This window comes from Melitaea cinxia, chromosome 6 (genome assembly GCF_905220565.1).
Source record: "Melitaea cinxia chromosome 6, ilMelCinx1.1, whole genome shotgun sequence".
Classification (NCBI taxonomy): Eukaryota; Metazoa; Arthropoda; class Insecta; order Lepidoptera; family Nymphalidae; genus Melitaea; species Melitaea cinxia.
The window spans coordinates 17,824,023-17,836,936 of NC_059399.1; the positions used below are offsets into that span (position 1 = coordinate 17,824,023).

At 38.8% G+C, this 12,914-nt stretch overlaps 1 protein-coding gene across 1 annotated transcript; it reads left to right on the plus strand.

Moving 5' to 3' along the window:
- LOC123654445 (40S ribosomal protein S4) lies at positions 1-5,555 on the plus strand. The gene is made up of 6 exons (XM_045590348.1): positions 1-107; positions 439-697; positions 2,386-2,483; positions 2,921-3,092; positions 3,868-3,997; positions 5,403-5,555. Exons 1-6 carry the CDS (start codon positions 105-107, stop codon positions 5,530-5,532), a joined length of 792 nt encoding a protein of 263 aa, XP_045446304.1. The 5' UTR covers positions 1-104; the 3' UTR covers positions 5,533-5,555.
- Positions 5,556-12,914: the final 7,359 nt, after the last annotated feature.

A 12,914-nucleotide genomic window follows, 5' to 3' on the forward strand; every position in this document is an offset into this window, starting at 1 on the left:
ACATCTGTCATTTCGATCAGCTTTGTAATCTGTTCGATTTTGTGTTGAACTCCTTGACGTGTGGTTGACGTTTACTTTCTTTCTTGTTAAATTTTGTGTCCAACATGGTGAGTTTCTCCACAAATTCCGCGATTAATCCGTTTAAATCTACTTTAACTTAAATTAAATTAAATATTTTGAGTGATGAAAGCGTAGACTAATTATTCAAATTATGTGTGCTAGAACTATTTTTGGAGTTCATGCTATATTGCGTTCGATAAAACAAATACAACAAAAACAGTAAAGTCGACTCGAAAATACGTAAAAACATTTTGTTAATAATGTAGATAGTAAATACAGTGAACACTGGGAAACAGTTTTAAGAACTTCTCAGGAAAAGGTTTTTATGGTACTATTTTTGAAGGTTATGTGATTTAAAATTAACATGATTTCTTTTAGGCTCGTGGACCAAAAAAGCATTTGAAGCGTTTAAACGCGCCCAAAGCATGGATGTTGGACAAATTGGGGGGTGTGTACGCGCCCCGGCCGTCCACCGGTCCCCACAAACTGCGGGAATGTCTGCCGCTCGTCATTTTCCTGCGTAACCGTCTCAAGTACGCGCTCACCGGTAATGAGGTCCTCAAGATCGTGAAACAGCGCCTGATCAAAGTGGACGGCAAAGTCCGAACTGATCCCACTTACCCAGCTGGATTTATGGGTGAGTTCAACTTTCCTGTCTATTTTCTAAGTTAACAATTGTAATCTCATAGTCAGTGCTTCCTAGTAAGGTGACAATACCATATCAGGGCTCTGTAAACATACCTAACACATTGTTAATGGCTAGATGTAGACTAACCTAGACCGGAATAATAATATGTATTTCCTATGGAATTACTTATCATAAACGTGAATTTAACCTGTAAATTATAAAGCAACAGCCAGTAATTGTGATTATTGTGCTGTCGGATTGTCAATAATGGTAAATTATTTATTTCAATACCAACACTTATAATGTTGATTTATTCTTCATACTTACATACTATTAAGTTTAATACTTTTGCCACTAACTAATTTATTATTGCCAGAAAGCACATATTAATTTGTTAGTTTTATGTAGACTAGACAAAACACTGAGTAAAGTTGACTATAAAAAATGTAATGAAAATGATTTGCTAAAAAGTATGTACGAGTGAATTACGTTTGCGACAGACAGAAGATCGAAAAAAAAAAACCGAAATTACTTTAAAATTAACTTTATTAATATTTTAACTAAAACAATTTAATCCTATAAACATGATTCCACTTCGATGTGGAAATATGGAATGATCGCTTTTACAAAAATAATTATTAAAACTAAATCCGTGGGAACATTACGCCGTTGCTGCATTGACACTTTTATTCAGTAAATATAGAATGAAATGTAACGTAGACAATCTCTATATCATAGTACTACGTAATTAGTGTGCCTAATTGTGTCTAATTAATTTTTGTTTGTTTATTGTCAGGACAATCATTTGTACAAAAGAAAAAAAAACTACAACAAAAAAAGTCTAATTTAAAATTAATTAATGATTGCTATAGTGGAAAAACTAGTTGGCCAGTATTCTATATATTTGTTTAATTAAAGTCTCACAACAGCATTATTTTAGCAACAGTATTACAGTAAAATAGGATAAATAAAATGTGTCTTGTCAGTCATTCTGAGTTTATGATGTGTATTTATTAAAACAATGTTAAAATATTGGGAACTTTCGAAATTACTACAAAATGGAAATGTAGTAAATATGTCATTTTACTTTTCCTTAATTATATTATTGTTGATGTCAAAATCATCATCAAATATTTAATCAAGTTTGCTTCAAAAGCACTTATGAAAATACCATAACCTAAGATAATTAATTGCTGCTGCTGTGTGGCTATGGTGTGCTGTGTGGCTACGGGTGCTGTGTGGCTACGGCACTAAAGAATTTAGCCACCCCCTCTCTTCCCGTGGGTGTCGTAAGAGGCGACTAAGGGATAACAAGGTTCCACAACCACCTTGGAACTTAAGAAGCCGACCGATGGCGGGATAACCATCCAACTGCTGGCTTTGAAATACACAGGCCGAAGACGGGCAGCAGCATCTTCGGTGCGACAAAGCCAGTACTGCGGTCATCAACCCGCCTGCCCAGCGTGGTGACTATGGGCAAAACACATGAGTTCACGTTATTTTTGGCGTAAACTTGTGGAGGCCTATGTCCAGCAGTGGACTGTATAGGCTGTAATGATGAAGATAATTAATTTGTTATTCCTTCACGTGTTTATACTGCCTTTATAACTATTTAAATTATGTTATAACTGTACTACGTAATTTTGTTTTAGTCAGAATTAAGTAAAAACTTACGAAACCAAAATGTATTATTTCAGATGTGGTCTCAATTGAGAAGACCAATGAATTGTTCAGACTGATCTACGATGTTAAGGGACGTTTCACCATCCACCGTATCACACCCGAGGAAGCTAAGGTTGGTATTTTTTTTTAATACAAATAGGTCAGCAAACAACTGCACGGTTCACCTGATATTAAGCGATTTATGTAGTTTATAGACTCGGATTTCTCACTTACAATATTAGAATAATAAAAATAGATTAAAATTATTAATTTTACTTCACTCAAATAATAAATATCAAAAACATAAAACAACTGCAAATAAGGTTAGAATTTAAATTGTCACTACTCAGCCATTAAATTCAATTTATTATAAATGTAGGTATACTAAGATGTCATCAAGCGATCTGCAATGTTATAATTCATTTAAAACATGTTAAAGCATGGTTATTGTATGATAAAGATATCCTATAATGTATAGTTTTTGTATAAAAAGATCTCTAAAACATAATGGGTTTATTAAAAAGCTTATAATTCCTACTACTTCTCTACATCAGATATCTATCTTTTCAGTACAAGCTCTGCAAGGTTCGTAACGTAGGTACTGGACCTAAGAATGTCCCATACTTAGTGACACACGACGGCCGTACAATCCGTTACCCCGACCCACTCATCAAAGTGAATGACTCTATCCAGCTCGACATTGCCACAAGCAAAATTATGGACTTCATCAAGTTTGAATCAGGTTAGTAGAGTTGTTTCCTCATTATAAGTTACATATCGGGAGGTAATTTACAAAGTCTGTAATTCTGTCTCTTCTCAATTTTTTTTAGCCAGTGTTGAATATGGTCTTTGTGTAATGTACTAAACAGCAATGTAGTTACCTTCGCGTAACGGTAATTACGCTGGATATTCAGTGGCTGAATATCGTATGCTATAAGGTTGGCCAAATATTCTGTCCAGCTATATTATGGTTGGCCAAATATCTGGTATAGGGCTAAACAGCTATCCGTTAACACTAGTGCAATTTTTTTTCTCAGCTATCCTATTTTTCTGAATTATATTTATTATAAATTTTTTAATACACTGTGAATTAGGGTGTACTAGGAGTTCCATAACCGTAACTAAAAGTTATTGTATGTATGAAATAAAAAAAATAAAAAAATTATCTAACTACAAATTTTAATTTTATGACATGTTTAGGATAATCCCAAATAATTTAAAACTTGTAACTGTGACATACCAATACAATGGAGTTGTGATCGTGTCTGAAATGTCATAATTATTAATTCATAATTCATTAATTTCATATCTTGGTTTGAATCATTCTCTGATGCACTTCATGTAATTTTTTAATAATGAATCTGGCTGATGGTCTAGCAGTCGTAGGTTGAATCGGTTTTGTAGGCAGAGATATGTCATGGTCTGGGTGTTTGTGTTGTGTTTCCAGACCTCCCCACACAGCCTTCATATTCTATTAATGCCATTGAGTGTGATACATTTATTTTGTCATCTTGCAGGAAACCTGTGTATGATAACCGGAGGTCGTAACTTGGGGCGTGTGGGCACAATTGTGTCCCGTGAGAGACATCCAGGATCCTTCGACATTGTCCACATTAAGGACTCAACAGGACACACATTTGCCACTAGGTAATTGTAATGTCTTAATTTATTCTAGATATTTTTATAATAATGTGTTTGTAAACAAGCATGCGGCTTACCTAATGGTAAGTTATTATTGTGGCTTATAAGACGCCTGCAACATCAGAAGCTCTAGTCGCCTTACTAACCAAGAGAAGACAATACTGTTTACAAGCAGTATTATTTAGCTGTGATCTTTTGTAAGGAGGTACTTTCTCAGTAGGAATTAATCCAGATTACGAGCAGGATATTTCCTGCTGTTTATTATCTAAGCTATTTGGATGCTTACACTATCTTACACTACTCGAAAAAAGTTCCAGATAATATTTTAACTTCTATTCTTGAATTCTACTTTTACATTCAATGTAAATAAAATATTATTTTATTTTATTAAAGGAGTTAGTTGAGAATAGAACTGTGATACACTTTTCGAAGTAAAACTTTTTTACGCATGACGGGGAATAAGGTGGTGAATGCTTGACGAAAGCGTTACGAAAAGTGTGATCGGGCAAGGCGAATGAAAGTTTAGAGGGAGATATAAGTTAGTGAAGATCGAAAGAAGAGTTACGTTTCGTATATCTAAGACACAGTGCAGGCCTATTGTTTATATACATATATAAATAAGGTAACTGAGGTAGGGCACAGCAGGAATTTCCTGCTCAAAATAAGGAGCAGCCCGACTGGGTTAGTACCTCGACGTTACAGAAGATTACAGCTAAATAATACTGTTTTCAAGCAGCATTGTGTTTCTGTTGGTGAGTAAGGTGACCATACTTCCGGGGGGGATTGGGGATTTGGTCGGCAACGCGTTTGCGATACTTCTGGTGTTGCAGGCGTCTATAAGCTACGGTAATCTCTTACCATCAGGTGAGCCGTACGCTTGTTTGCCGACCTAGTGATATAAAACAAAAAAATAAATAAATAGATGGAGCTAAAGAAGTTTTACGTCAGTCGTGTGGTCTAAAGCATCATCATCTTCCTGCCCTTATCCCACATATGTAGGGTCGGCACAACATGTTTTCCTCTTCCATTCCTCTCTATTATTCGTCACTTCAGTGCTTACTCCTTTCTTTCTTATATCCTCACTCACACAATCCATCCATCGCTTTTTCGGTCTGCCGATCGCTCTTCGTCCTTCGACATTCATCCCTAACATTTTTTTACCAACATAGCGTTCATCCCTCCTCATTACATGCCCATACCATGCTAACCTATTGCTCCTCATTTTCTCTGTCACGGATGCTACTTTCAAACTTCCCCTTATATACTCATTTCTAATCCGATCTTTCCTCGTTACTCCACACATCCATCTTAGCATTCTCTGTGGTGTGGTCTAAAGCAGACTGTTTATTTCTGAATTGAAGTGAGAGTTATTGGTGAGCGTGTAAGGCGCTAATACCGATGTTCCCCGCAGGTTGAACAACGTGTTCATCATCGGCAAGGGCACGAAGGCGTACATCTCGCTGCCGCGCGGCAAGGGCGTGCGCCTCACCATCGCCGAGGAGCGCGACAAGCGCATCGCCGCCAAGGTGGCCGCGCACTAGCTCGTATTAAATAATTACCGCTAGCACCTGTGTTTTATTGTACCAGCACCTACTGTTAGGTTAGATTAGTCATACCGGCTCATTTTACGGTATTCAAATACCGGGAATACGATTTGTTAAGTCCTGGAGTTTGAAGTAAAACAATTTCTTATACATTTTCAACCCATAAAAACCAAACGCACGCCCTCTTCTCTCTTAATTTGTGAACGAAACGGACTAGTAATTTTAATGTACTCCTTTAATATGGGTATTAGTGTAAGGGCTTGCTAAAAATTTTAATACATCTGCAATATGGGTGCCAAATTTTTACCGAGTATCTCGAGAAATCATCATCATCATCACTATCTAAATAGGCACTAATACTACTAGTCTAAAAAAAAGACTACTATAACACCAAAGGGTAAATAATAGACTTCAATAACGCCGTCTATTGGGTTCCGATAGATAGCGTTATTAGAAAACGTCGACGTCTAACGGAACTCTATTTTGTTCCGATAGATGGCGTTACGAGAAACGTAACGAGGTCTTTCGTTCAATAGATTTTACTCATATTTTTTTCAAACCGGAGCAGTGAAATAAAAACTCAAAACAATGAACTCCAATAAATGAAAAGTAACTTTAAAAACAAGCTTCCTGTTTTAAATGCGCTAGAAATAACTTTCACAATCAACACAACATAATTACACAATTTATATAATATAAAAGCTTGTTCGCGAGATTTACCTTCGTACATATCCAAGGAAATTAAATAACTTCATCTGATTAAATTTTTTTATAACATTTTTAACCTTTTGACCGCCACGCCTCAAATCCATTCCCGTGCCCTGTACGCCAAGGCATAAAATAAAAATACCTACGAAAAAAATAGTGTTGCGTCGAGTACCACATAGTTACTTGTTTTTATGGTTTTTATGCAATAAATGACTACTTATATAATCTAGGAAGGTTTATCTTTTCAATATTTTTCTTGTATTATATTGAACTCATTATATATACTTACAATAACATAAATGAAAAACAAACATTACAAAAATAATAATAGTAAAGCACAACACTATTTTTTGTCGTCAAAACTTTCTTAGACACGTGCTGTGCCGCATGCAAGCCGCACGGTATATATCGATTTTGAATCTAATCGATATATACACGAAAAGTAATTTAAAAAAAAATTAACCAAATTCAAATTTTTAATTTTTCTTATTAGATAATAACTAAAAAGGGAGTACTAAAAGTTTAAAAGCCTGCTATTAATTTAGAGGTGTCGGTGCCAGCCTTAAGATTTAACGCATGTAAATATTTCTTTTAACTAAGGCTAGCATCGTACGCACCATAGACAATACACTAATATATGGGTACGCACCGAGTATATTAATTTGTTTCATCGGATCTAATACGTTATTCGAACTCACGACAGCCGTCATGGAGCATAGAGCATTCTCTATTCTCCATGACAGCCGTGGTTCTGGCACACAAGTGTAACCCAACTTAAAAACAAAAGAAAAGTTTTATGAGAGTGGGGTGGGGGTTAGAGATGATGTTGAAGCTGCCAGATAATTTTCAGAATAAGAAAAAATAATCGTAATCTTTGCTTTTGCTTTTTAAAATTTTAATTTGTAGTACATGTGTACCGGGAGGGCGTCGAACACAGAGAAACGTCATGCGGCGTAGTCGCACGCTCACTGACTCGATTTCCGCTCGCTCGCTTAGCCTAGCGGCGAAATAATAAACTACACGGGGTTGCCCGCTATATTATAACTAAGATTATACTAACTAATTATTATAAGTAAGCCACACGCTATACACTCCCCCTCGAGTTCGTGAGAACGCCCCCGCTCATGAACTCGCATTAAAACATACAGAACATACCGGACAAGCATGTTTACGAGGACGTCCTCTTCGACGTTTGGGAACTATGGGGCGCGGAGGCGAACTATCCCGGCTAAAGAAACGTGTAAGTTCCGATACGTGAAACTTGCCCAAAATCTCCTCAGGGTTGCTGGCATTAGCAATGAGGTACGCTGTAGGGCTAGCTCTTTTTGCGATAACGTAAGGACCATCCCTTTTTGGAACAAACTTTGATGTAATATTTTTAGGCGCACTACTAAGGACGTGCGACTTCAAGAGCACTTGATCTCCTACTTCGAAGACTTCAGTAGGCCTCTTTGATTTATCAGCATATTCTTTACGTCGATCTTGCTGACATTCGACCCTTTCCTTGACCGCAACAAACGAGTCCACGAACCTTTTCAAATAAGGGGTAATTTGTGGCACGAAGTTATCTTTATTGAGGATTGACCTGATATCATGTTGTACGTCTAGTGGTGAACGAAGTTCCCTAGCTAAATTAAGGTAGGCTGGCGACACGCCGGTGGTTTGGCAAACCGCCGAATTCATAGCAAATCTTATTGAAGGAAGATGTTGAGGCCACGAGGCATGATTTACATCTACCAGACGAGACAACTGAAACTTTAAATCCCTATTTTTACGTTCAGCAAGATTAGCTGAAGGATGATATAAAGGTAATAGCTCTTGAGTAATATTTAAAACAAACATGCATTGCTGCATAACAGCCGAAACAAATTGAACGCCATTGTCTGACACAATGCGTCTAGGAAGACCATAACGAAGGAAATACTCCTCAATCAACGTACGGGCACATGCTTCTGACGTTGCATCTTTTAAAGCAAACAGTTCAACCCAGCGAGTTGCTGTGTCTTCCACCAACAAGATCCATTTTTCCCCATTTTCTCCTCGAGGGAGTGGGCCGAACAAGTCTATTGCCAAAACTTCACCTCTCTGGTTGAGCACAGGAGTCTGTAAAAATCCAGAAGGTTTCTTATTTGAGGACTTATATTTTTGACAGGTGACACATGTTTTGACATAATCAGTAATGGCTCTACGCATGCCAGGAAAATAAAAGGTTTGAGACATTTTATTATATGTCCTATCGACTCCATGATGACCAGCTATATCTGAATCATGGCACTCTTTTAAAATAGTTGAGCGGAGAGAAGCTGGGACTACCAACTGTGGCTCTTCAGAGTCCACATCTGGGTTGTAACGATACAAGACGCCTTGCTGTAAGAAATAACCTCTTTCCGACCAACGCTTTACACCTACAGAATCTGCGTCTGATATATCTTCGAGGTCACTAACAATTTTTTTTAGTTCCAGGTCATCGAGCTGCGCGCGCCGGAGATCAGCAGGACTCCTAGCAGGTAAGTCTATGATTACGGAGCATACTCCGCAGTCATCTTTATTACTTTCTTCACATGTAGGCCGACTAAGCGTATCTGCGATGACATTAGCTTTTCCAGGTGTATATTGGAACTTAAGATTGAAGCATTGCAGCTTAAGTGCCCATCTGACCAGTCTACCCGAAGGTGACTTTAAGGTAAGTAACCACTTTAGAGGCTGATGATCACTACCAACTATAACTTCATGACCTTCAATATAACCTCTAAAGCGTTCTACAGCCCACACAACTGCGAGCGCTTCGCGCTCGGTGGTGCTGTAATTTCTCTCAGCAGGGATAAGAAGGCGACTAGCGTACTCTATTGGACGCTCCTCGCTGCCTTCACCCTGTAACAGCACTGCACCTAAGGCATAACTGCTAGCATCTGTTCTTAACACGAACGGCTTATTATAATCCGCTTGGATAAGAATCGGTGCAGACGAGAGACGCTGCTTAAGCTCTTGAAAGGCATTAGCCTGATCTGGACCCCAGGACCATGGCCGATTCTTTTTAAGTAATCGAGTTAAAGGCTCAGCGATATTAGAAAAATTCGGAATGAATTTTCGAAACCAAGAGCAGGTCTGCAAAAAGGTGCGAAGATGACGCAAAGACAAAGGTGTCTTCATTTCTAACACTGCACGGACCTTGTCATTATCTGGCAACACACCCTCCTGTGTGATGACATGACCAAGATATTTTACCTCGTCTCGTGCAAAGACACACTTGTTTCTGTTAGCGCGGAGCTTAAACAGGCGTAATCTCTCAAACACCGCTCGCAGATCCGACACATGTTGCTCAAAGCTACCCTGTGATATAAGCAATAGATCATCTTGGTAAGCTAGTAAAGTTACGTTCTTCAGCGACGCACCTGACCGTAGTCGGTCGATAAGGCGCTGGAACGTCGAAGGCGCGTTCTTTAACCCGAAGGGCATACGCTTAAAGCGATATGCTCCGAATGGTGTTAAAAACGCAGTCTTATCCCTGTCCTGTTCCCGAACTGAAATCTGCCAAAATCCACTGCGCATGTCAAGAGTACTCATAAAACAGTTACTTTTAGTTGACTGGATAAGCTCGTCTATTAACGGCATAGGATAGACATCGGTCTTAGTGACCGCATTGAGCTTTCTATAATCTACACAGAAACGAACCTTACCGTTCGCCTTGGGTACAAGAAGTGCTGGAGAACCCCAGGCCGACTCGCATTCTTCTACAATATCGTCCGCTAACATCTTATCGAGTTCCATCTGCATGAGCTTTTTCTTGGCTGGTGTCACCCTGTAAGGCGGAACAGCAATTGGGGAATGATCACCGGTATCTATAACATGCTCGGCAAAAGGGGTCGCCTCTCCCCCTGGTTCAAAAATATCCTGATGTTCTATAAGAAGTTGGGCAAGAATCTCACACTGGTTATCAGTAAGTGAAGTCGCCTCATCATCCCTTAGCACCTCTAAGGCGGCACACGAAGGTATAGGTGACATTCTTTCAAACTGCAATTCGAATTTTTGTTTATTATTATCTGCAAAATGCCAGGTATTATCACCAAAATTAAAAACAAGATTAAACTTTGTAAGAAAATCTATGCCCAATAAACTTTCATTGTTATTTGAATCAGGAAATATAATAAAATTAACAAGTTGTGTTTTGTATGCAAGAGTCACCCATACCTCCGTAGTAAGTACATTCATCTCCCTACTAACACCATCCGCCAACCTAACAATTTGTGTTGACGGCACTAATCGGTGTCCTAACTTCAGTAGGAGAGCGTAGAGCGTGTGGCCGGCTACACAGCTTTTAGCAGCTGAATCAACAAGAGCCGTGCCCCATTTCCCTAGAATGTTTATATTTAGCACGGGGCGTCGAAAGGGTGCCTCAAAATTATTAGCATATACACCATTATAACTAGTACTAACAATAGTATTATTATTCTTATAACTATTATTACAACTACAATTAGATAAACATTTATTACAATAAATCCCTGCGGCACGCGTAGGGTTACCTTGTACATACATTTCACGAGAGCAAGTGTTATCACAATGTAACGACTGCGGATCACTAACAGCGCTTGGCATTGACAGCTGCGCTAGCGCGGCGGGCTCCGCCGGGCGCGCGTAGCGACAGCGACGCGATTTCGCCTCTCTGTTACAATTGTTAGAAGTACAGCTAGTTTCAGTACATAACTTTTGTTTACAATACTTAAAATAACGATTATTATGACTATTATTAATATTATTATTGTTCATTGAATAAAAAGAGTCCTGACAATTTTTGCACTTTGATTTCGTAACATTTGCGGCACCGCAACCGTAACACTTAATTTCACTTTTTCCACTACTGGCCTTATTATTATTATTATTAAGTTTTTCACACTTATCTTTGTTGTGACCCGATCGCTTACAATAAACACAGAACAACACTTTTGTTTTTGAACCGACCTCAGTACCGGCGGAGTCCGCGGAATCGGCGGGGGCGCTATGCGACGACCTCACCGGGAGCGCTGTACGCGAACTCGGAGTTGACCGTGTACCCAAAGCAGGCTGCATACTCTTCTGAAATGAACTTGGTTTCTTAACAGCTTCTTTCAACGAGTCCTCGATATTACGGCACTTTAGGAGGAGCTGTTCGAAACTGTCAACGCTGTCTCTCTCGATGCGTTTACGTATACGAGGACTTAGAAGACCGAATGCCATGTCGAGCTGGACCTTCTCCGATAGGTCTTCTTTAGGTAATTTAGCGAACAAAGCACGTACCTTTCCTATAAACAGGTCTGTATTCTCTAGATCCTGTGATAGGCTGAATAACTGCTTGTAAACTTGAAAAGGCGGGTCGTGGTCACCGAAGGCACCTTTAATTCTGGTGAGCGCCTCCGACCAGGATGTAGTGGAACGCTTGACACCTTGCCACCATACCGCGGCAGGTCCCTCCAGCAACATAGAAAAACCGCGGAGAGCGTTTTCGTTCGATACATTTACACATTCTTTATATGTTATAACCGCATCTATGAAGTTATCTAATGATTCCCCCGGGCGACCGCCATAACGCGACAAACACTTCGCGAAATTTCCATTCATAGAATGTGTTGAACTCGTTAGATAATCCGACATGTTAGCTTGCGGTGTAGATGAACGTACTTCTCTAATTAATTGTTGACAAAATTCGTTTTGGCTTTGTTGAATGCTTGTTAGCAAATTAGTGAGCGTTTCTTGAGAAAGCGTAATAGTATTATTCGAAGCGGCGTCGGCGCCGCCGGCGCCATTATTGTCCGCATTGTCTTCCGACATTTTCCGCGTTCTCGGCATTGTTGATCGGTTTTGAGCCACCGAAGACAGATGATTACGATGGTTTACCGCGTAACAGTACCGTAATGAGTTCGAAAACCCCTAAACTTACTCGCCGAGTGAATTTCGTCGACCAAGTAGTAATTAATACACACGTTGGGAGCCAGTTGTAGTACATGTGTACCGGGAGGGCGTCGAACACAGAGAAACGTCATGCGGCGTAGTCGCACGCTCACTGACTCGATTTCCGCTCGCTCGCTTAGCCTAGCGGCGAAATAATAAACTACACGGGGTTGCCCGCTATATTATAACTAAGATTATACTAACTAATTATTATAAGTAAGCCACACGCTATAAATTGTATATTATTAAAATGAACAATTGTATATAGTAATTCTTCACTTATCAATTGTATATAATTTTTTTTCTTCTCACCAAGTAGTCAGTCTTAAAATATTATAAACTAGCTGACCCGGCGAACTTCGTATCGCCTAACAGTGACTTTTAAGTATTATCACAAATCTTTTGTATGGGAGTATAGAAGTGTTGTTTTTAGACTTTTTCAGAAAATTTTAATTTTTTTTTTAGAATTTTTCTCTCCGTAAGAACCATCCTCGTACTTCAAGGAATATTTTAAAAAAAGAATTAGCGAAATCGGTCCAACCGTTCTCGAGTTTTGCGCTTAGCAACACATTCAGCGACTCATTTTTATGTTATAGATATTGGTCATGGAATTTAAAAATTATTAGGTACTTATAAAAATCAATAATTGTATATAATTATTAAGTAATCAACAATTGTATATAATTACTAGCGACCCGTCCCGGCTTCGCACGGGTGCAATGCTTTTACTAAATATACTACAGAAT

What these genes read in the sequence shown, in the direction of transcription:
- LOC123654445 (XM_045590348.1), top strand. An exon ending in CTTCATCAAGTTTGAATCAG is followed by an intron (nt 3,093 to 3,867) that starts GTTAGTAGAGTT and finishes GTCATCTTGCAG; the next exon opens with GAAACCTGTGTATGATAACC. An exon ending in GGACACACATTTGCCACTAG is followed by an intron (nt 3,998 to 5,402) that starts GTAATTGTAATG and finishes TGTTCCCCGCAG; the next exon opens with GTTGAACAACGTGTTCATCA.